Source organism: Rattus norvegicus, chromosome 15 (genome assembly GCF_021556685.1).
Source record: "Rattus norvegicus strain SHRSP/BbbUtx chromosome 15, alternate assembly SHRSP_T2T, whole genome shotgun sequence".
Taxonomy (NCBI): Eukaryota; Metazoa; Chordata; class Mammalia; order Rodentia; family Muridae; genus Rattus; species Rattus norvegicus.
This window is the reverse complement of record NC_141548.1, coordinates 4,454,452-4,478,203: the sequence shown is the minus strand read 5'-3', so window position 1 is coordinate 4,478,203 and position 23,752 is coordinate 4,454,452. Positions and strand designations below refer to the sequence as shown.

At 46.3% G+C, this 23,752-nt stretch overlaps 2 protein-coding genes across 3 annotated transcripts in view; one reads left to right on the top strand and one right to left on the bottom strand.

Annotated features, from left to right (window-relative positions):
• The window catches only part of Nid2 (nidogen 2), a 55,728-nt gene extending 43,165 nt beyond the window's left edge, over nt 1-12,563 (top strand). The window contains exons 12-21 of the mRNA NM_001012005.2: nt 127-246; nt 1,012-1,260; nt 4,385-4,606; nt 5,222-5,391; nt 7,303-7,432; nt 7,911-8,082; nt 9,731-9,888; nt 10,864-10,987; nt 11,775-11,887; nt 12,013-12,563. Coding sequence (NP_001012005.2) covers nt 127-246; nt 1,012-1,260; nt 4,385-4,606; nt 5,222-5,391; nt 7,303-7,432; nt 7,911-8,082; nt 9,731-9,888; nt 10,864-10,987; nt 11,775-11,887; nt 12,013-12,023 — 1,469 coding nt within the window. The 3' untranslated portion in view covers nt 12,024-12,563. The remainder of the gene's footprint in view (nt 1-126; nt 247-1,011; nt 1,261-4,384; nt 4,607-5,221; nt 5,392-7,302; nt 7,433-7,910; nt 8,083-9,730; nt 9,889-10,863; nt 10,988-11,774; nt 11,888-12,012) is intronic.
• Nucleotides 12,564-12,671: 108 nt separating this feature from the next.
• Nucleotides 12,672-23,403, bottom strand: Rtraf (RNA transcription, translation and transport factor). Of its 2 annotated transcripts, NM_001395114.1 has the most exons (8): nt 23,238-23,403; nt 22,249-22,373; nt 20,317-20,416; nt 17,687-17,773; nt 16,791-16,879; nt 15,063-15,131; nt 13,113-13,161; nt 12,672-12,995 (listed from the first exon to the last, which is right to left on the bottom strand). In NM_001395114.1, the coding sequence occupies exons 1-8, from the start codon at nt 23,296-23,298 to the stop codon at nt 12,841-12,843; spliced, it is 735 nt and encodes a 244-aa protein (NP_001382043.1). In that variant the 5' UTR covers nt 23,299-23,403; the 3' UTR covers nt 12,672-12,840. The 2 variants fall into 2 exon arrangements, with proteins under 2 accessions (NP_001382043.1, XP_087441623.1); XM_087585497.1 differs by lacking the exon at nt 15,063-15,131 and having other exon boundaries at nt 12,675-12,995; nt 23,238-23,350.
• Nucleotides 23,404-23,752: the final 349 nt, after the last annotated feature.

Genomic DNA, 23,752 nt, shown 5'->3' with positions numbered 1-23,752 from the left:
GGTTCTAAAGCTGATAACTTACTGAGCTGTATGCACGTTGACCATGTAGTCACACAGCCGTTTGTGATGAAGTCATGCTCTTCCTTCCTTTCCTCACCTTTCTGTGTCCGTCCTTGACCTCTGCAGATGTTGACGAATGTGCGGAAAACAGATGTCATGGGGCAGCCATCTGTTACAATACCCCCGGGTCCTTCTCCTGCCGGTGCCAGCCTGGGTACCACGGGGACGGGTTTCACTGCGCCTCTGGTAAGTATGGAAGACCTGATTAAGCTCAGGGATTTCCCAGCTCTTTCCCTCATAGTTTCCTCCCTGCTCAAGACGGAACCTGGTCTGAGGCCCGGAATGGGGGCTTTCCAAGCTCTGCATTCTCCTCAGTAGCCTCTTGACGGCCACTTACTGCTGGTTGCGTTGTGAGCTTGCAGTTCTGCCATTCACCCCGTGGCTGCTCTGGTTCTACCGCCTGAGTGATCTACTTTGCTGAGTGGTGTTTGGAAAGACCATCGAGGAGGAGCTTACTCAGTAGGAGCCTCCTGTACTAAGGAGCCAGAAGTCAGCGCACGTGGCGACTGCTTCTGTAGAGCTTGGCCAGCATACAGTAATGTGCCTGCTATTGCCCTGGGCTTCTCAGACTTAGACTCTGGGTCCCAAAGAGTGGATGGAATTAACCTGTCATCTCCAGAGTCTCCCAGAATGCTGGGAAGTTTATTCTTCATTTTGCCCAGATGTCAGTAGGTCCCCAAGGCTGAGGGGCAAACTGGGCTAGCTCATGTTTATATTCATGTAGGGATGTACGGGGAAATGGAGGGAAATCATAACAACTAGATGGATGGTACCAAAGCCAAAATAAGAACTCAGGAGTCTAAAATGTTAGTGTCTTACTAAACAGTAACTGAGAAACCTCAGTGTCATGGTAACTTCGAATTGCACGGAAGAAATGCTCTCTACAGAAGACTTTATGGGGAACTGGCTAGTGAGGACGGGTGGTGTATTTCTCCTTCATGTCTCCCTCAGACACAGTTCCAGAAGATTCCATCTCAGGACTGAAACCCTGTGAATACCAGCAGCGCTATGCCCAGGCACAGCATGCCCACGCTGGGTCACGGATCCACATCCCCCAGTGCGACGACCAGGGAAACTTTGTGCCGCTGCAGTGCCATGGCAGCACTGGCTTCTGCTGGTGTGTGGACCAAAATGGCCATGAAGTCCCTGGCACCCAGACTCCACCTGGCTCCACTCCGCCCCACTGTGGACCACCTCCAGGTGAGCCCCCTGCCCCCAAGAAATAACTTATGCCTGCTTGGGCCTAGAGTCAAGGAACAGAATGGCTTTGGCAGTAGGCAGCTCTGCAGAGTGGGTCTGACTGGCTACTGTTTTTTTCATAGCTTTCTTTTCCTCCAAAGAACACTCAGATGACATAGACACACCCATGTGCATGTTAATGTCATAGGACATATAGATACATAGGTGACATGTGGGGTCCTTTATGCATCGGACTCCGGCTGCATAGATCCTTGCCAAGTTGTGACTGGAAGCTAAGTGTCTGAGTCAGGCTGTGGCCCACTGGGAGAGGCTCGAGAGAGCTAACGAGTTTTCCCTGCATGGCGTTTTATCCAAAAGCGAGACTTCTTTCAAGAAAACCGTGTAGAAAGCAGTCTGAAGGCTGTGCTAGTGTTAGCTGGTAAATTAGGTATGAAACTCGGAGCGGATCCATCTTCCTTCTAATCCAATGACCCATCCCTTCCCAGCCAATCCCGTGTGGTCTTGGGAAGGCCTCCTTTCCACAGCTGCTTTCAGAGGAAGTGTAGGAATCCATCCATCTGATCTGAGGTGCTCATGGCAGACATGGCCGCCTTCTTCAGACATGGCCGCCTTCTTCCTGCCATGGAGCTAGGGCATGATGGGCAGAGCCTCGCCAGCAGTGTGAGCCGCTTATACACTGAGCAGCTTTCCCGCCTCTTACTGACTTATTCCGGATCGGGCAACACATGCTGCTGCTTCAGCCCAAACACTTCCTGATCTGGGAGCTAGATTATAAAATAGAAAAATAATCATAAAAAAATCTACAAGCCACTGATCTCAGCTTTTAATATGTGAGGGAAACTGAGCCGGACAGTTTCCAGCAGTTAGTTTTAATTCTTTAGCTTTCGTAACTTTAGTGTTTCTAAGATTCGTGTGGATAAAAGTTAGGGACCTGGATCTGGGAAGAGTTGTGGGAGGGAGAGTGAACGTGATCAAAATAGATTGTACAAAACTCTTCAAAACAAAAAATCCTGAAGATTCACATAAGTAAACTGGGGTGGTCCCCAGAAACGAGTGACTCTTGGGGGTGTTCCATTGGAATGGGCTGTTGGTGGACTTCTCAGTGCACCCCACTGTGAGGTATCTGGTGGGTATTTGAGGGGGAAGCCTGTCCTGGAACCCGGAACCCTTTGGGCTGAACAGGGCGGAGTCCTGCCTTTGTCTCCTTTGTTTCCTATTGGCTCATGAGCTGAGGCAGCCCGAGGGTCAGACACTTCCCAAAGCTGAGTCTTGATTGAACTTGCTGAGTTCGAGATCGGGGACTTTATTGGTATCTCCCCTCCAGCCTAGTTGTGATGCCCCCAGCTTTGTTCTTTGAAGTGATGGAAGGTTTTCAGCAGAAGAATGAACTAATAAGTAAGATCCTGGGTTTTGAACGCACCACTGTGCCTGTTGGCTGAGCGCACTGGATTGGTGGAGTGAAGGCATGGGAAGGTGGGAACAGCAAAGCCAGCCAAAAGGCTGTTGCCATGGTCTCCGGGTAAGATGATGCCTTGGGTTTAAATGCCCCACGGTAGCTGCTGGATGAGTATACACTGGTTTGGTGATAAACAGTGGAAGCAAAAAAGCCAGCCAGACTGTTGTCATGATTCTAGTGTGAGAGAATTCATGTAATCAGGGTGACATACGGGAGAAGTAGCAAGAAGTCAAGACAGTTTATGGCTTTTGTTTGCTTGTTTGTTATTGTTGTTTTGTTTTGGTTTGTTTTGGTATGTTTTTGAGACAAGGTCTCACTATGTAGCCCTAGCTGGAACTCACTATGTAGACTAGGCTGGCCTCGAACTCACAGAGATAGACCTGCCTCTTGCTTCTTGAGTGCTGTATTAAGGTCATGCACTATTAATCACGTCCACCTCTAGTCAGAATGCTTTTGGAGGTAAATTTGATGAGATTTTTTTGACCTGAGATGTGGGGAGTGAGAGAAAGGGGCCCTCAGGTGATTTCCTCTGAGCAGTGGGAAACGCAGGTGCTGGAAATGCATTTAGTGGAGGAAAGGGCACGAGGAGCCAGTTTGGGAGAAAGCAGGAGGCTGACTTGTGCTTCTGTGCCAGAGTTCCTATATGCGTAGCAAGGAGATAATTGGCTGTGTGATTCTGCAGAGCACAGGCTTTGCGGTGCAGCAGTGAAAACAGAACCAGAGACGCCTTTAGCTGTGCTCTGCGGGCTATCAGTGAAGACGTGATTTCAAGAGCCTGTGTAGATCTGATCCCATGTGTAGGGCAGAGCCTCCATGGCCCTCAAGCTGCAGCTATGGCAGATGGGGGTCGGCGGAGGGACTGGCAGACGTCAGAAGCCAGCAGGTCCTTCTTTAATCATGGCATGAACCAGAAGCCCGAGGGTCTGAGGAGGGTTGGGCCTGTGGCGTACTAGAGCAAAAACAGGACGGTGTTGTGGCAGAAAACTAGAGCTCGGAGGAAAGGTTCAGCTTTGAGGTAGTTCCAGCAATATGGCGGCAGTGAATTCTCGAAATCGGATAGTCCAAGAAGCAGTTCCCTGATGCTCAGTGCCACCTCTGCTGGGCCGCATACAGTACCCCGTCACTCTTGCTCCTTGTGACTGGCCAGTAAAACCGAGGGCTGCCTACAGCTCAGCGTGGTCTTCAGCCTCTTTTTCTAGGACACTTAGGTCAGCTTCTGATGACTCTCTTAGCAAGAGCTTGAGAGAAGTGGGAAGGCGTTGCTTTAAGGTGTCATATGAGTCAGTGGGTCTTCAGAGAGTCTGAACCATGCTGTGTCATCAGAGGAGCCCTGGGCACATGACCAAATGTCCACATGCATCTCCACTGGCCTGAGTGAGGTGTATGGGTGAGCTGTCCCCTTGTTCTTGTCTGATGTGGCTGGGCCTCCGTGCGGCAGGTCCTCCTGGCCGTGGGAGATAGGAACTTCAAGGAACATCAGGGCGATTTCTTTCCTGGGTTTCCACAGAGAATTTCTGAGAACACATGTGCTTCCTTGCCTTGTGTCCACGGGCATGGCTAAAACTTCGTGACTGGACAGAGGAAAAGGAAGGCCGGGAAAGCACGAGTTGGGACCTGGAACTGTACAGATCTTGGTGGGTCATCCAGAGTTTTGTTTCCCCGTCTTAGAGCCCACCCAGAGGCCTCGGACAGTCTGTGAGCGCTGGAGGGAAAGCCTGCTGGAACACTACGGGGGCACACCCAGGGACGACCAGTATGTGCCCCAGTGTGACGACCTGGGCCACTTCATCCCCCTGCAGTGTCACGGGAAGAGTGATTTCTGTTGGTGTGTGGACAAGGATGGCAGAGAACTTCCAGGCACCCGCTCCCAGCCAGGCACCATGCCTGCATGTAAGCAAGGACGGCCCAGGCGCTCCCTTCAGTCACTGAGGCGTTTCTGTTGGGGCTTCACTTCCTGAGGTGGGCAGAGAAGGGAGGAAAAGGATTACCCAGTCTGAGGGATGAAGTCACCTCATCCATGTGCTCGGTATCTCAGGATCCCAGTATGGACGTAACGTTGGCTTTGCCACTCGTAGTCCCTGCTATAAAAACAGCTAATCTCGAGCCAGAGTGATGACTGTTCTGTCCCCCCTAGCCCTGGGTGAAAGGGGACAGTGCCTCCCTGGGGTCCCAGCGACATTTGGCTGCTGTACCATATCCTAAAACTCTGCACTTGGTTTAGAGGATAGCTGTCTTTATCTCCTGAGTAAATGGCAGAAATTTGAATAAAAATCTTGGGGCTGGGGATTTAGCTCAGTGGTAGAGCGCTTACCTAGGAAGCGCAAGGCCCTGGGTTCGGTCCCCAGCTCCGAAAAAAAAAAGAAAAGAAAAAAAAAAAAAACTTTAAAAACAAAACCTTAGCAACCAGGATTTCTTTGAAATATGTTCCATGAAGGACTGGGTAATTTTGGAGGGTCTCGTGTGCACAAGTAACTTTCCTTCCTCTCCTTACCTTCCCACAAACAGGCATACCCACTGTCGCCCCACCCGTGGTCCGGCCCACACCCCGGCCTGATGTGACTCCTCCGGCTGTGGGCACCTTCCTGCTCTATGCCCAGGGCCAGCAGATCGGTCACTTGCCCCTCAATGGCAGCAGGCTTCAGAAGGATGCAGCCAGGACCCTGCTGTCACTACATGTAAACTGGGTTTCTCCAGGGGGGCTGGGCTCCATGGGGAGTGTGGTCTTGGGATGAGGGTGAGCCTGCAGGCTGGGCTTGTGGTTGTGGGCCTGGGGGAACTGCACTTTGTGGTTTCCAGGGGGAAGTGCAGTGCAGGGGACCCTGGCATGCTTCTGGGCTTCCGTCTGCTTTAGTGGGGCTTAGTTGGTGGAAACCATGTCTGGCCCATTCTAGCCGCTGTACCCTGAGAGCGTCACGGGAGTGCAGATAGCCAATGAATTTCAGAGCTGTTGTCTGTTTGTGGGAAGATCATTGTCACCTCAGGTTCCTGGGGGGGTTCTGTTCAGGTCGAAGACATTTGGAAGTCAAAACAAAAACAAAGACAAAAACCCCAGGAGGTGGTCATTCGAGGCCAGCAGGGATTAGAAATGAGGACGGGCTCGTCAGACTGTGGCTTTCATTTTGACTCACTTCTTTCCTAGCCTGGTCTCTTGTGCCGCTTGGGGGAATGTGTGCTGCCCATGCACCCCACCCTGCCCTGTCTCCCAGCTCAGCCCCTGGGTATGCGCTTATCTCTGAGCTAGCAAGACACTTCCAGGTGGAAGGAGGGGTTTCTTCTCTGAAGTGGGGACAAGAGAGACGGCAGCAGCTAAAATGGAAGCTGGTCTGGCCCTCTTGTCTTCAGTATACACTGAGCAGACTTCTCATACAGGGCAGAGATCTGTTTACCTCTGTTAATGAACTACTGTTCCCAAGGAGGCAGCAGAGCAGCCAGTGCATGATGAAAAGTTGGTCTTTTTCTTCAAGATTCAAGGCTCCATCCCCGAGCCCTTTATAAGTTTCCCCATACTAACCGCCTTGTGTTCTAGACACAACAGATGGCTTGATTGCCTTCCTGAACACGTCTAAAGGCAAGGAGACGGTGGATAGAGTAGAACTGAAGGAGAAGGGGGGGTTACAGGCACACTTTAGGGAATGTTAACTAAAATGTGACCTTCACACTCAGAAGCTTGGCTTGTGAATCCCATGAGTCGCCGGGCTCATTGCCGCCTGTATGAATGTGTGCTCTTGCCTCAGATGGGGGCCTTTTAAGTTTAATTTTCAAATAAAAGTACCATTGACCTTAGGTTCCCCCATATAAATGCCAGCTTTTCTACAGGAGCCAAATTCTTCATACAGTGTCTCGTGGTGACTACTTTAGGCCAAACCCTGGCAGTGGGGACTGGTGTGGCCTGTGTTGAATTCCATGTCTGCTGGGGGTTTTCACAGCAAGAAACTGGAAAGAAGCCCTGTGTGGAGGAATATCACAGATTCAGGGTTCTGAATAAGACTGTCATTCATCAGGAAGGAAAGGGAGAGACTGTGCCACCAGCCAAAGGCCGGTGACCACGGCCCTCCCAAATTGTTAAATTACAGGTTCTCTTGTATACCACACAACTGAATACTTATACTAAGAGCCAGGGGCCATTACACCTTGGGGTGGGGAGGATTTCACTCCATTCACCCAGTAGGGAAAATTTCGTTGGCACGTGTTGTCAGATTTAGAAAGGCTCTTTGAGAAGGTGCCAGTAACACTTGGAAGCATTCGTCTTTTGCACCATTAAATATTAAGGGCTTACTTAGTGGGACGCTCCTCTCATCAGTGAAAGGTCTGACTTTTCTCATAAAGTGACCGTTTTCACCGCACTAATAGTGCTGGGGGAGCTTACTGACTGGAGGTCGCCATTGGGACTCTTTATAAACCTCTTACTGATTGCTGTGTTGGGGTAAATGAAAGCATGGAGGTTAAATGACTGAGCCTGGCTCACTCTCTGTCACTGCCTCAGACCACCACAGTGCAGGTCATTCTCAGTAGTGCAGTAGTGAAGCCATGAACTTAGGGTTGGGGATTCGGGAAGTCCTAATCCTGATATCACCATTGGTCCTTAGGGCTCCATAGTCGTGGGGATTGACTATGACTGCCGGGAGAGGATGGTCTACTGGACAGACGTTGCCGGGAGGACCATCAGCCGTGCCAGCTTGGAGGCAGGAGCCGAACCCGAGACCATCATTACCTCAGGTTGGCAGCTTCTTCCCATGGATACCCCGCGGTACCTTTTATTTTACTGCATTGCCTGTTTCCTCCCGGTTTCTCCTGCTCTCATCTAAAGAGAAGGTTAAATTCTGCGCAGATTATTTCTAAGCTCCACAAGCCTTGTCCATCTGCAAACATGCATTTATATGGGACAAACAGAAAGGTGGTTTTAGGTCGAGATGAACTTCCCACAAAGGAGTGGTTCGCAGTAGGACTTCAGGGCTGGCAGGTTACAGCCTGTCCCTAGCAACACAAATGCCAGGTGCCATCGGGGCAGCAAGGTCCGGCACAGGAGAGACTGGATATGGTTGAAAAGGTGATAGAAGATCCATTCCTCTTAGTCTTCCTTCGTTCTGGGGACGAAGGCCTCTGTGCTCCGATTCTGTAAGCCGTTCAGCAGATACGGAACTTGAGTTCACCTTTTACGCTGGCCAGTGCTCTCCTGTCTTACCTTTATTTCCAGGTCTGATAAGCCCAGAAGGACTTGCCATCGACCACTTCCGGAGAACGATGTACTGGACAGACAGCGGCCTGGATAAGATAGAGCGGGCTGGACTGGACGGTTCCGAGCGTAAGGTCCTCTTCCACACAGATCTGGTGAATCCACGAGCTATCACTGTGGATCCAATCCGAGGGTGAGCTGGCTTGCGCCCTTCTCTCCTTTCACCTGTGCATCTGTTTTGGAGCCCAAGGCTCTTCTATGTGGCATAGAAAGGTCTAGGTAGACCAGAATAGAAACTCAAATACAGTAGTTCAGATATGTTGAGACGCTGTTTGGTGTCAAGCATTCTTATAGGCAAAATCAGGGTTGTTTTTAAATTTTATTTTGTTTTTAGGAACTTACACTGTATGAGGCAGGACGTAAGATGACATTCAGTAGGAGTGTTAGTTAGCCTGGGATAGAATGTGTCACGCCAAGAATCCAGGCTCCATCATGGGAGGGTCCAGAGCTGCCTGGATCGTGACCATTAGGCAAGGCCTTGGAAAATGATGGGTATACAGGAGGGAGCAGTTTCCTTCAACAGTACCTCGAGCACAGAAACCACAGAGGGGTTTCTATTTGCTTGTTTTTGTTTGTTCTGGATAGAGTGTACAAAAATCCAGATAAAAATGTTCTCTCTGTGACAACTACCAAGGCTGTCACCTGGGGTGTCCCAACCTGGGTCAGGGGTCCCCAGGATTATCAAGACGCAGCTTCCACAAACACAGTTGCAGAGAAGCCCTTCAAGGCAGAAAGATGGTTTGGACTCCAGTTCTTCACATGAAGGTTCCTTATCTGCAGGACTAACTAACCCTTAGGGCTCCTCTTTGATAGTTCTTGGTACTTCGTCTGACAGGGCAGGGACTGAACAGTGGCGCCTTGTTTGGTCATTAGGCTCCAAGATCTAGAATCTAGAGGACAATGTCACTTGAGCCTTCACGGAGGGTTGGCCACTCATCTCCAAGGATACTGCTCACTGAGTGGATCTCAGCCTGCCACAAAGTGGAAACTGCTCTCTCTTCCTGCCACCCACGAGGAGTGATGCCCGCAGCAGAGGAAACTCCGCTTCTCTCCTTTCTGTGGGGTTCTCTGTGGCTCAACCAACAAATAGCTCTAGCTCTCATGGAACTCTCACTGTTCTTGCTCTGTAGTAACCCTGCATCCATGTGTATAACTTCCAGTTAATGAGATCCCGCTTTCTGAGGATGTGTGCATTAGGTCAGAGTGCTTCTGTCCAGGTCATTGTCAGGTATAGGATAGCTAAGTTTCCCTTTCAACACTGTGTTTTCCCAGGAAACTCTCCGTCTATCCCTCGGTCCCACCTAGTTCTTTATAATAGGTCTCATAGCTTCTACCGCAAGACTGTTTTTAACAAATACATTTCTTTGGATTCTAGGCCCAAGCTCTAATTAATTAAATTATTTCCACAAATTAAAGGTTTCTGGGCAACTGCATCAGGTGTGTGAGAAGCAAGGATGTAGACAGTTAGCAGATAATGACTTCCCACACAGTTATGATTGTCAGAAAGCCATGGCAGCCTAAGACAGCATTGTCACTGTGAGTGAGGTATCTAGATGAGGTAATGTCAAGAAACAGCAACCAAGGTAGCGAGCGGTGGCCAGGCAAGGCCAGCGTGATCCAGACTTTCTGAGAAAGAAGGTCGCTGGCCACTGGGCAAAAGGTAGCTTGCTGTATAAAATCCAGCTTCGTATAAAATCCATGCTAAACAAAAACCCCACTACTAATCTGTATCCTCCAACCCCTGCACAGTTGTTCATAACAATCTTAAAACTTGTCCACAGCAACTTGTACTGGACAGACTGGAATAGAGAAGCTCCTAAAATTGAAACATCATCTTTAGATGGTGAAAACAGAAGAATTCTGATCAACAAAGATATTGGATTACCCAATGGATTGACCTTTGACCCCTTCTCCAAACTTCTCTGCTGGGCAGATGCAGGTAATACTGGTGATGTGGAAAAGCTAAGCCTGCCTTACGGCAAGCAACGTGAGCACTATTGGGATGTCACTGCAAACCAAGTCTTGCCCAGCTTTTCCATCTGTTGGTCTAAATTTCTGTCAGTACAGAACATACCAGATCTGTAAGCTTTAAAAGGACATTTTACAGTGATTCTTACAGTAAAATTTCCAGGGCTCAGGGAGGCAGCTGGACTGTGTAGCATGTCTGCCCTGACCCCTGACCCCACCTGGAAACTTTTAGATTTGAAGTACTGGCTGCTGTTGACCCTTGGACTATGTAAGACTCTCATTACTTGGTGTGCTGTGATCCTTTTGACAAATGCTGTGAGAGGATGTCTTCCTTCAGGAATGCATTTGGTTAACACGGGGGCTGTCTATGCTGTGGTGTGCTGTGCATTACCAAAAAATCTTAAAGATTGTGTGTGTGTATCTCATTCTACTAAACAAAGTTAGTTTTCAAATTTATGAAATATGTAGCTGGCTGAATATTACATTTTAAAAGGATATATGAAATTCAGTCTTCATAAATATGAAATTTGAAAATTCTTGAAAAATTTAATGTATTACCATGTAAAAATAACCAGTACCATTTTCTTTTTCTTCTACCAAGAATTTATAAGTTTATAAGTATTTTGGCCAGTCCGATGTCTAGACTTAAAATTATAAAAATACTTATCTTTAATGTCATCCTTGGAAAGACACTGATAGAGTTCAATATATTAGATTTTTCCACAAAAAGATTGAAGTTTGAACCTCAAAACCAGAGTTCCGCCATGCCAGGTGGAGATGAATCCTAGGGCAAGACTTAGATGCTAACGTGAACTGCAGTGGGCATATAGTGCCCCGTGTTTAAATTCTCTCTGTTCCCTTGAGAAACACCCTGGCACCTCATTGTTAGCAGTGGTTTGCTTGGGGCATGAAAGGAACTCATTTTCTCTCTTTGATGTCTTAAAAGGAACCAAAAAACTGGAGTGTACACTACCTGATGGAACTGGACGCCGCGTCATCCAAAACCACCTCAATTACCCCTTCAGTGTTGTCAGTTACGCGGATCACTTCTACCACACGGACTGGCGGAGGTAAGCACGCTGCAGCAGCCCCGAAGGGCGGTGCGTTCTGGAGAACATGCCCCGAAGGGCAGTGCATTCTGACAGTCGGCAGCCTTGGCTGGAAGCCCTGTTGGACTTTTGTCCATTAGTAGACACAGGTCTTGCAAGGGTAACAACTTGCAATCATCCCTGTATTTTACCTCAAGTTTAATGGTGTTGCTAGTGGGCAACATGTACATTGAAGATATTTTGGTAATAAGCTATTTAATGAGAAGCATTTATTTAAGTAAGGTCTTAGAGAATCTGTAGTGTTAAGCGGTACAAACATCAATAAGCAGGACATGGTGGGGCATGCCTTTAACCAGCACTAGAGAGGCTGAGGCAGGAGGATCTGTTGAGTTTGAGGCAGGCCTGGTCTACAGAGCCAGGACTAAAAACAGGAATCCTGTTGAAAAAAATATCAGTAATCATCATCATCATCATCATCTAAGAACACTTCAAAACAGAACAAAGGCGCACTTCTGAATTTGTCTCTTTGTCCTACAATCTTCAGTACTTGAATGGACACCATGGGCCTAGCCAGAATCAGGAACTGATTTAACCACTGGTTCCTACGGCCACGGAACATTAAGTACATCCTGTGTGCTAACCCAGGGTTTTGACTTAGAGGAACAATAGTTTGCCTTTCCTGTAGGTGATGTTGGTGGAGCTACATCCAGGATCACTGGTATAGACACACTGAGTCAAAAATCATTCAACCGAATTGTTTCTGAAACTTTACCTTGAGACTGACCACCCATGAATCTTCCTTTACCAGGGATGGTGTTATATCAGTGAGTAAAGACAGTGGCCAGCTTACTGATGAGTATCTTCCTGAACAGCGCTCTCACCTCTATGGCATCACTGCAGTCTATCCCTACTGTCCAACAGGTGGGTCCGTCGAAGGGCATCACCGGGCTTCCTTCCTTGGACCAGCGGGTAGAGGGGGGCTGTGGTAACTCTCACACTGCCTTCCTTAACCAGTGAAACACTCACTGCTGTCCATTCTCCCACAGGAAGAAAGTGAACATTAAATGTACAGGAGGATTTCAAGTTTACAAGAACCTAAGAACATTGCTACGAAGGCAAAGAGTGAAGGAGGAATTGGCCATTATGAGCTCTTGGCACACAAAACGAGCATTTTCAGTGGAGTGAGACTCAAGTCTATCTTGTGAAATGTATACCTCAATCCTGACTACTGTATTTTTAAAAACAAAGGTTATCACAAGTTTCAGATAGAATGTTATATAAACAATCAGCTAGAGCAGACACCAAGTCTGACTTTTGTTTGCCACGGATTCTACCTGGCCAAGAAAAGTGAAGCAAACGAATGTTATGAAAACTTATTCCTAAAGCTCAGAGACCCCTGTCCAGCAGACCATGGGGTTGACCCAGCCTATTTATACTGCCCGGTGAAGTCCTCAGACTGTATTTATACTAAAGGTGCTAGAATGATTCCCCAAGTGCCTCTGCAGAAGCATCCCTCAAAAGTATTCTGTATAAAACACCAAAGACTGCAGCAGTTCTTAAATTTTCTATATAACTCCAATAAAATATTTTAAAGCTTTCTGTGGTCTAAATATCTATATTAAGGGTTGGGATGAGTCTCTAACCATAAAGGATGCACAATAATCATAGAAACGGAATACACTAATTCAAAGCAAAGCACAACAAAGCCTTTTACTTCCCCAACTTTATTAAAGAAAAAAAGCAGTGGTGGTAAATCTCTAGGACATGGTCAATCTCCTGGGACTCCTCCCTTCAAAGTGTGACATTTGATTTCCAAGCACATGCTGGTGTGACAGTTCCCATCACTAAGGTGAGAAGCTGAAACCCTCATGTGCTCATCTCCCAACTTTCCCCAGTCTGTGGTCTGTCTTTGGATCAGCAATGATGGCCTGAACGGCTACTATGGCTTCATTAATTTTCGTCTGTAGCTCTCTGAGCTCTTCTATGTGTAGCAACCGCAGGATCTGAGCAGCTTCATTAAGAACTGCATCTGTCACAAGACAAGAACAGTGCATCTGTATGTATGGTTTCTGTGCTTCCAGCCACCCACTTGCACCTCACTACACCAAGCCCCTCAAAATAGCTTGACTTCAACAAAATGACTTACCGCCTGTGTCAAAGCCAAGAATATGTTTGTCTAAAGCAACAGGTAAGCCCTTAAAAAAAAAAAAAAAGACTATTTAGTTAAGGGTCACTTTTCTCATTTGGAACTAAAGACCAGCGGGCTGTTTGGTTTAGGGACTATCAGGATTTAGCTTGTGATGCTCTTCAAATGAACCAGAGACATCAGAGCCATCCAACCTTTTAAGTCAAGCCCGTAGAGACCTTATTGCAAAAGCACTTGATGTGGCTAAGGAGGAGGGCTGGTGGGTAAGCAAGTGCTGTGCATATTAGATTACAAATGGAACTACAGTACAAATGTATCTAAAACAATCTTTTCAGCCTGCTTGTTTACTAGGTCATATGTAAATGTTTATTATAGAAGTTACTTTCAGTCAGGATGATACCAGACTGTACACTCTGCACAATAACTACCTAACACAGAAAGGAGACCAGGAGATAATCAGCCAGTGCTAAGTTCTAGCCTCATCTACTAATATGCTCCCCACGGCTCTCACAGGGCTATAGCTTAGATGCACGGGTATGCAGAGAACAAAGTGGAGGACACTTGTAGCTGAGTGGCTTTATCTGATGTCCTGGCACCACAGACTCGGGTTCTTTTTGTCTGCCAATAGACCACCAAGGAATACTTATCCCTGACATCCACCTTATCCCTCAGTCAGGGATGCTACGAAGAACAGTAATCTGAAGTAATCTGAAGTTACTAACTGCAGCAACGAAACACTAGATTCCACTCTGCAAACAGAAGCAGAGAGCTCTGGCTCAGCACTGCCTCCAAACCAAAGACATCACTTCGGTGAATGAATGACTATTATGCCAGAACAATTTGCTGCTTGTTCTGTATGTGGGTGAAATAAGCTGACCTTTGATCCAATTCCCAGTGGCCAATTCATACGTAATTAAGCCAGTAAGAACCTTGGTAGAAAGCAGAGCGTGTCTCAGAGGTGCCCACGCTGCAGTGCCCTGGCATCAGCAGCCTTCATTACTACTGGGACTTACTAAAGGGGTCAGAGGACAAAGGGCATTGGAGGACTTGAGGGAGAGGGAAGAAGGAGGGGCCAGAGTCCTCAGAGTCCCAAAGGACATCACTTCAACATCTGTGTGGTAAGAAGGGACCATTATTGAGAACTGCAGCTGCTCCTTCTTACCCAAGAACATTCTCTGCATTGTGGCTTTGGGGAGATTTAATTTTTCCTGAATTTCATTTTTTTTACCCTCAGAGCCTGGGCTGGCTTTGAAATTAGAGACCTCCTGCCTCCTAGTAGTAGGATTAAACGCTTGTCTCTCTACACCTGGCATTTTCAGAGATCTGTATTGATGGCATGGTCTAAAATAATCCCAATGGTACTCTTCAAGGGGAGGTGGCCATGACATACTGAGGAAAGGGAGATAAATTTAAGTGTGTTCTGCCGCCTTCTACCATGTATCCAACAATCCATATTTCACAAGGCAAAATCCCTTGGCCTTGCCTCCATTTCCAGACTGAATGGACTAGTAGTCTCTAGAATGTGAAATGTGTCAAACATGAAATTCACTGCTCACCCGTTTGTCTGAACCTCAGCTATTGAATACACTGAGTTACTTAAAATTCAACTCACACATAAGTCAGCTATTTTTTTTCCTTCTGTTCTAACAGAATGGGCATCTTTTTTATGGGGCGCGCGCGTGTGTGTGTGTGTGTGTGTGTGTGTGTGTGTGTGTGTGTGTGTGTGTGTGTGTGTGTGTGTGTGTGTGTGTGTGTCTATGTAGTCCTGGCTATTCTAGAACTATGTATACCAGCTGGCCTTAAGAGATCTGCCTACCTCTGATTCTAGAATGCTGGGATTAAAGGTGTGAGCCACCATACCCAGCCCAGAGTGTGTAAATAACAAGTTTAAATGCATGTAACACCAGCAGGAACTTCCATTGACTGGCTTAGAACTAGAAACACACATACCTCTTTCATTTGATTTGCTTTAGCAACTGCATCCTGTGTTAGCCGTTCCTGAACCAAAATTCGAATTGCCTAGGAAACCCAATAAAGACCAAGCTTACTATTTTGGCAAATCACTAAGACACAAATGTCTACTCCTGCCCTAAGATTGGACCCAAGCTCTATGCACACAAAGCAAGCACTCTACCACTGAGCTACATCAGCCCTTAATATGCTAACTTTTGTGCCTGGCAAGTCTAAAATATCCTCCATACAGTACCATGATTATGTGAACACCTAACAGGATAATTACATATGTAGACCTAGGACTTTACAAAGCTTTTTGATATAGCTACTGTACGTGCAAGTACTCCTTCTGGGCTTCAAAGTTTTGTAAAAGTAACCCCAAATATACTGCATTATCTGGTTTCTTCTATCTTAGTTTATGACTGAAACTGACATGGGGCTGTCCCTAGGAAATATTTGCATACTAGATTGAGCAAAAAATAAAACTTTGAAACAGCCAAATTTCACTAACAACAACTTGATATCTTTGGCATCCAAGTTGGGTGAGAAAAATCCATCTGAATTCAACATGAATATTCTATTAAGCTAAGAACACTACTTCTGTTGTTAAAACTGTCCATGTAACCCTGGCAATTCTACTAAGAAGGTTAAATTATAACCCCTTCTGGGTAGAGGAAGTTTATTCAATTTATCACGCAGTAGTTGACATAAGCGTCACTGGAGATCTGCAACAGCCTTTATCTAACAGTCTCCACGGCTACTGTCTGCATCCTCCTGCCCCACCCCTGCACATTCACAGCACACAGTTTAGGAAATGTTTTCCTTTCTCAAAATGTTCTTTCAGAGAGCTGTTCCTTGCTGTAGAGGTATAAATTGCATGGTTTATCTAGAAAGGAAAGATGCTGAAGAAGAGAGCATTTGTTTGCTAAAGAGGTTTTGGTGTGTGGCTAAATTCACCGTTAGGGATTTGGCATTTCCCCTTCCTTAACAGGTTCAACTCTCAGCAGACTGAGTGGAGCTGGCTCTGTCACTCTCTGTCTTGGATGTTCATGACCTTCTAGATCTGCTTCCTAGTAACATCTTTTCTCTGGGTGTGAGGTGTATACATGATCATGCAAACCTGTGCGTATGGGTGTGTGCACAAGGGGTGTGAAGATGGAAGGTTGGCACTGAATGTCTACCTAGTTGCTTTCCACCTTTTCTCAAATTAGCCCTTCTCTGCAGAATTAGGTATTTGTCAAAAATAAAACGAAGGCCGTGATGAGAATGAGACGGCTCACGCTGACTTGGCCGGCTAGCTGGCCAGCATGCTCAGGGTCCCAAGTCTCTGCCTCCCAGCACTGGGGTAGAGCTGTCACTCTGCTTGGTTTTCTATGTGGGCGTTGAGTTCCAAACCAGGTACCACCTAACACTTCACCAGCTGAGCCAGCTCCCTCGGCCCTGTTGTGCTGGTCTTAGTACTTCTCAGCATGATATTAATAGGATGAGTGAAGTTTTACCTCTGTAAGACAGAACACACTGGTGCACACAGTTAATGCTCAGATGCCAGCTTACTGCTGGACAGTGTGAAACAGAGAAAATAAGGACGCACGTGCTCTCGGTCCCACAGTCTTCTCAATTTCTATTCATCACCCCATTATAAACGTAAGTAAAGAGATAGCATAGAGAAAAGTGAAGACTTTTCTACACGTGCAGTTTCTGTCAAGAATAAAACGGGCAGCTTACCTTCAGCATTACCAAGTAGTCATCGTGACGCTGAATCTGAAGGAGGTTAGCCAGAGCCATGACACCCGCCTTAAAATCAGGATTGTTTACTGTAAAAGATTAAAAGTGAATAAGCAAAATCCAGCTCTACAAACATCATAATTGCTTATCTGAACATATGAGCTTACAGAAGTAGCAACTTTCTAGGACTGAGTCATCTTTGGTCTTCTGCTGCATTCGAGGAAAGGAAAAAAGCAAGCACAGCATGTCTACAGTCAGGAGAAAGCCTCTTACTAATTGCACCAGCCACATGGGGGGACTTCATCAATGGCTACCTTAACTCACAGTATGCTTGCCTTGGAGCAGTCTGCAAAGCCCACCTACGGACACTTTTTAATGTTTCTTCCCAAAGCTGTGGATTTTAATACAGATGCATTCAATGGATGGTTTTCCTAGCACTTTCCTGTGCACAGTGGCTCTGGAGTACGCAAGCTCATTCCCTCTGAAGAATAGATTACTGCAGGTCACAATGACTTAGTCAGTGAACACCTACTTAACATACTACACTGTAGCTAATTCCCATAATCTTCAGGCTTTAAAAGGAAATCACTAAAAGGGCATGTGGGACTTGTAATAATGAAACATTTAACATTTGTTATATTGCCAGGAAGGTGACCAGTGAGTGTCACAATGAACAAGACATCAAAATCCAAATTACTTGAAGCAAAAAAACCACCAGTGCTTTTAACATTCAAATATTCTGTGTTGAGGGGATGGGGAGAAGGAAAGCTCACTGCACCTGACAGTCTCCAACAGGAGAGGCTGTTGTGCACTCGTGCCAGGCACTCACGGCCGGCCTTCCACAGGCGGAGAGCAGCTACAGGACCAAGGCTGTCACCTGTGAGCGTCACACTCACCGTCCAGGTTGATCAATGGCTCCGAGTTTTTAGCTGCGTTGTCAGCGTTTTTCCTGTTGTCAGGCACTGAGTCCTTGTACTTTTCAGCTATAAAAAACAAGCAACAGGGTAGAGTAACTGCAACTTAAGATTAAGATGAATATTGCATATTTACTGAATTTAGTTTAGTCCGATTATGACATCCACTCAAAATTATACTTCACTACACAAAAACTTAAAAAAAGATAATGTAAATTTCTGATTAAGCTGAAATGCTTACTGGAACACTTGACACAAGGTTCTGAGATAAGGTTTGATGGACCACAGGCTGGCCCTGACTTTGACCCTCCTCCTCCTCCTCTACTTCCCCACTGTTTGGATTACAGCATAAACGTCCCTAAAAATAACTCAACATCTGAAGATTAGGAAATACATTCTTCTAGAACTTCCTTGTAAATGTGGGAGTGAAGAACAGGTGCAAAGAGGGGCGCATGGCAGACGGAGGGCGGGCAGCACACAGGTATGTGTCACCCAGGGATTAGACAGCAGCATGGTGGCAACACATCCCAATCCCAGTTACAGACACAAGCAGGAGGATCACGAGTCACACGCCTGCCTGAGCTACAAACCAAATCCAGGGACAATGGGCAGCTTGTCAAAAACCTGTCTCAGGTTTTAAATAGAAGAGAGAAGTTAAGAAAGTATTGGGCAGACACTAAAAAAGTTTCCTCCCAATCTTTTCAGTATGTAAAATACTGTTTTCAATACAAAGATCAAAATATCTTAAAATGTTTATCATACACAGATTTAAAATACCATGAAAATTAAAAACTTTGAAGGTGTATTGTTTTCACTTGAAAAATATTTTAAAGTAATGAATAAACTTAACGCCAAAAATGGCTTCTCAGATCTTGGTATAAGAAAACTCTCTACTGTTAGAATTTTTCTATCAATCCAAACTTTTAAAAAGTAGTGAAATTTGAATCAGACTTTAATAACATTAAGTAACTGGAATATGAATAAAAGTTTTCTTAAATAATGGAAGGGCACACAAAAATTCTCAAAGATTTCAACAAATTTAAGTTGTTGAACAGCAAGAACGCCAGCGCCTCCTGCAGGCTAAGGCCAGTACTGCTGCCGTAATCAGCTCAGCCTGTTCCTGCAGTGCTGAAACTGCACACTAACAAAGCACGCTCGCTGTCTGGTTGAGACTTGTAGTACACTCTTCACACTATGATCTTTCAACTTTCCTTTTCACAATGTAAAAATTCCCCATTTCACACACAGGCTTTTACTGAAGCCACACTACTGAGAAATGAATGCATATGTGAATGCTGTGCTGAGATACACATCAACAACCCTGCAGGTCCGTGTAAGACTTGAGAGAAGACAAGGAGGACGGCCAGGACTCCACCTGGGAGCATCTGAAGATCAGCCTTGAGAAGGGCCAGGATCCCAGGATACTCTGTTGCAAATAACCTCCCACAGGGCTGCTGCCAGCACAGAGCAGGAAACAGAAAGAACTGCTAAGGCCCAGACCATCAGCAAGGCTGGGGTCACAGGCTTTCCACCATGGAAAGCAAGCTCAGGGCTGGTGCTTAGGTGTTTTTATGAGAATGAGAAAGAGACAATGCTTTAGATTAGAAGATGCAACCAGACCCGGTCTTTCGAAAGAAGCTTCATTCTAAAGCACATTTCAGAAACTTAGCCAGAGGACATGCAGCTGAGAACAGGAGGTGGCACTGCCCCTTACTAGAAGGTGACAAGAGCTGAAGCAGGGCAGCAGCAGAAGCAGGAACAGGACAGAGACTAATGGTAATAGATGGGTGGGGCAGAGGGAAGCTACACACATCAGACAGGTTCAGGAGCACACGCCTAGGATTGAAAGTGACAGCACCATGAAGGAACACACACACAGACCCTGGATGGAAGGGAAGCGTGGTGAGTCCAGTGAGAGGAAGCAGTGTGGTGAGTCACCTTTTCCACGGGCACCAAATTCAAAAGCTTCCGATAACAGAAGAACATCAATAGCTAAAGAGGATTAAACGTAACACATACATGTAGGCCTATGCTGTCTTAGTGTGCACTGGCATTAGACACCCCGGAATGTTTCTATCTCCTGTGAAAGAGCTGCTGTATCCAATGCTCCAAACCCCATGGGCTCTGAGGCTGGCAGCAGCGTCAATGGCTAAGCTGCAGACTGTGGAAGCTGGCAAATTAACCAAGTAATGCTCCTTGTTAAGGTATTCTATCAACCTTTTTCAGAAACAACTTCCAAATTCTAAAAGAAAAATATAAGCATCAAAGACAAAATAAAGTTCACTCTACTTTTTGTAATAAAATAAACCAAAAGTAAAATATAAGACAAAAACCCTCTTCCACAACCTTCTTTCTCATCTTAAAAAGCCACCCACGACATGAAAGTAAGGATGGGCTGGAGAGGCATCTCGGTGGGAAAGCCCTGGCCAGGACCTGGACTAGGCTCCCAGTACACGGCAGGGCCAGTTGTCACTGTTGTAGCTAGCTCCAGCAGAGCCGATGTCCTTTCCTGGCCTACAGTAGAAGGCATACGATACACACACAACTGGAAATAAGAGTCTTGGGAGAAGCCTCTGAGCCCACACCCACCCTGCATTCTGCATAGAACATACCGTTGTCTCCATATTCAAGCCTAACAGCTAAGCCAAGGAGCCAGTCAATGGCTTCTTGCCGGTCCTGGATCTTGAAAGGACAGTTAACATCTCTGAGATACTGTGAAGGGAAGGAGGGGAAAATCTATTTCATTATCACGTAGCCACAAAACACAGAACAGCAGACCGACAGAGGCCTCAGTTTGGAGCTTTGAGAATTTCTTCCAGGCTGATCCTGAACCCCATATATCCAGGACTGGCCTGGAGCTCCTGATTCTCTCACCTTCACCTTCCTGACGCAGGATTTCAGGTGCACCACATCTTCCATTATCAAACCTTTGATGTAATTATACAGCTCAGAGGAAAATGCTTAAAACTACCATTTTAAGGAAAACAATGAAATATTCCCTTTTAAAAATGTTTGTACTTGGAGATCCCAGGTAGGACGACAAGATATAAGGATAATCTCATTTAGATAAGGACACTGCAGTCTAGAACAATCTATGTTAATTACCACATAGATGTTTCCAAAGATACTGTAAACAACATTTCTGACAGTTTCTGTGTGACTTACGGCTTGTTTATGTTACTATTCGTTTGGGGCTTTTTTTTTTTTTTTTTTTGGTTCTTTTTTTCGAAGCTGGGGACCGAACCCAGGGCCTTGCGCTTCCTAGGTAAGTGCTCTACCACTGAGCTAAATCCCCAGCCCGTTTGGGGCTTTTAAACAAGCAATGGTCTCTAATCTCTGCATACTCTTTCATTTGGACCTTTTACGTGGAGGAGCGGCTGCAGAGGCCAAATGAGCCAACAGAAAACACTAGCACTGCATTTTAACATCTTTAAAAGCCCACTGAAAACTGAAAAAAGTCTAAGGGTATAAACAAAGATAAACCACTAGAAGTATTTGCAGTGGTGAGCAGCACATAGGCCTTGTTATGGGTAAACATTACGGGAACAGGCACATCTGAGTATATGGCTCATGAGTGAGAACACAAAGAGACAGCTCCCACTGTCATTCCCACTTGTTGACACTGCTGTAATGACATAATGTGATTTTTATCGAGTTTGGAAACAATTCTTCCTGAAAAAATATTACTAACATTAAAATAAATCAATGTGAAATTCTAGTCACAAAAACATTTCTATGAAATACAGGGCCATCTGTACCTTACCTATAAGAATGAATATGACAGTTTCAAGTTTCCAGGCCCGCCATTTATGTCTCTTAAGGAGTAGTGTGATGGTTTGAATGACAAGGGCCCCCCATGGCTCATATATTTGAATGTCTGGTCCACAGTGGGTGGAACTGGTTTGGGAAGGATTAGGAGATTGTTGGAGGAGGTGTGTCACTGAGGGGGGCTTTTGAAACCCACATCTTCTTACTTCCCACAATTCCCAGTTAGCGCTGACTCCTACTGGCAGATAGGGATGTGTGTTCTCAGCTCTGACTCCAGTGATGCCTGCCTGCCTGCCTGCCACACTTCGCACACGATGGTGTGCTGTCCCAAAGTACATGCTTTCTTGTATAAGTTGCTTTAGTCATGGTTTCTCTTTATAGCAATAGAAATGTAACTAAAACAAGCACTCAAAGGAATATTGCTACACTTTTGTATCTAACCTTAACTAAAGCTCTGAGAGATGAGCTGTGCTCTTCTGGCCTTTGTGGATACACACACACACACACACACACACACACACACACACACAAATTATGCAGACAATCCTATTAAGGAATGCCGTGCCACCTAGAAAATGTTTAATCTAAATGCTGAAAGCTTGTTAGGATAAGATAATTTGCTTTAAAAATCCAAACAGCGAATTTTGAATCCATGAAAGGAGCTTTATTCATATTGATCACTATTATAGCTTAAAAGAATATAGGAATTTTCAACTCCACCTCATTCAACCTTTACAAGAGTTCTCTGCGCTTCCTTTTACTTCCTGATTCCTTACCTTTTCAAAGAACTTGGGCCAGTCACTGCTGTGGATGTTTCTCAAGTTACCTCTGTCTTCAATCTTGTAGTGTCTGATCTTCTGGTCTTCAAGCCAAACGATAAAGTTTCTAAACTCTGTTTCATCTGCAACGAAACGTCACGTATCAAGTCACTAGAAGCCCTCGAGATCCTTGGTGGCTTTCTAACCTGCAAACACTACGTTAACTGACCCCAAGAGAAGTAAGCAAGAGCTCAAAGTTCAGACTGTAGAGTCATAGGTCATTGCAATACACTCAGATTCTGTATGAGCCTCAGAAAACAGGCTTTGAGTATTAAATGAATTAAACACGCGTGGAACAGTGTTTCCTATGTTTTATTAGTACTCTGGTTCCTTTAGAGTTTAGGGGGACTGGGCATGTAAAAACTTTGAAGCAAGCGAATAGAGTAAAATAAACAAGGAATAAACGATTAAAACATACTAAATACAGGGTACTGTTACCAGGATGCATTTGCTTCCTTAAATTTTCTCCCAAAATCATCAGGAAAGATCCTCATTTTACACGCCAGAGAACTGAGGACTCAAACCCCAATTTCGGCTCTACCACCACCCACCAATCCTTGACTAAAAAGCCAAGTACAAAACCAGAACAGACACTGATATGCTCTAGAGACCAAACGCTGCTACCCCACTTCTACCTGTGCGTCCAGTACGGAGGAATGAGGCCCTGATCCCCGCCTCGCTCCCAGTCTCCCACGGGCCGGCAGGACTTCGGTATTTTTTTTTTTCTGAACCGTTCCACCTCCCTGGCAGCCGACCACTAACTTTCGGTGTGCCCCAAAGGGCATCCCCAGTCCCCTCCCCTACCCTGCTGCCCCAGCAGGTGCCCGCTGAGCCGCCTCGGGGCCGGGAAGCGTGCCGAACGCCGCCGGGCAGCGGCCGCCGTGTTTGGGTCCTGGTTCAGGCGGGCTGGGGAGGCGCCGACGCCGAACCCCGCGGCCGCCACCCACCTTTGCAGTTGAAGCCTGTGGGGTTGTGGTAATCCAGGGCCGTGAGCTTGCGTCGGAACATGGTCCCCGCTGCTCGCGCTGGCCGCCCGGGCCTCCGCCGGGACAGGAGAAGCGAGGTGAGGCGGGCGGCGCAGGCACCGGCGACGCGGCGAGGGGGCGGGGCGATGACCGACGCTCCGGACGGACGGCAGACGGAGCCAATCGCGGCTTAGAAACGCCCTCAGCCCGTAAGAACTCGCCAATCACCGCTACTGCTGAGGAGGCGGGGCCACGTCGGGGCACGTCGACGCTCAAATAAACTTTATTGTCAGCTTCCTATTTGTACAATGGACCGAAAGCAAGGCGGAAGCCGAGATTAGTGGATCTAACTCCTTTTCTTGCTACAGTAGGCAAAACCAAAACCCCAAACCAAACCAAATAAACAAACAAACAAAAAAATGTCTGTACGCTTTCTTCTATCGGCTATAGCTCTTATTGACTCTGAGTTGCCGCTTAATATTTTGAACGTATTAATT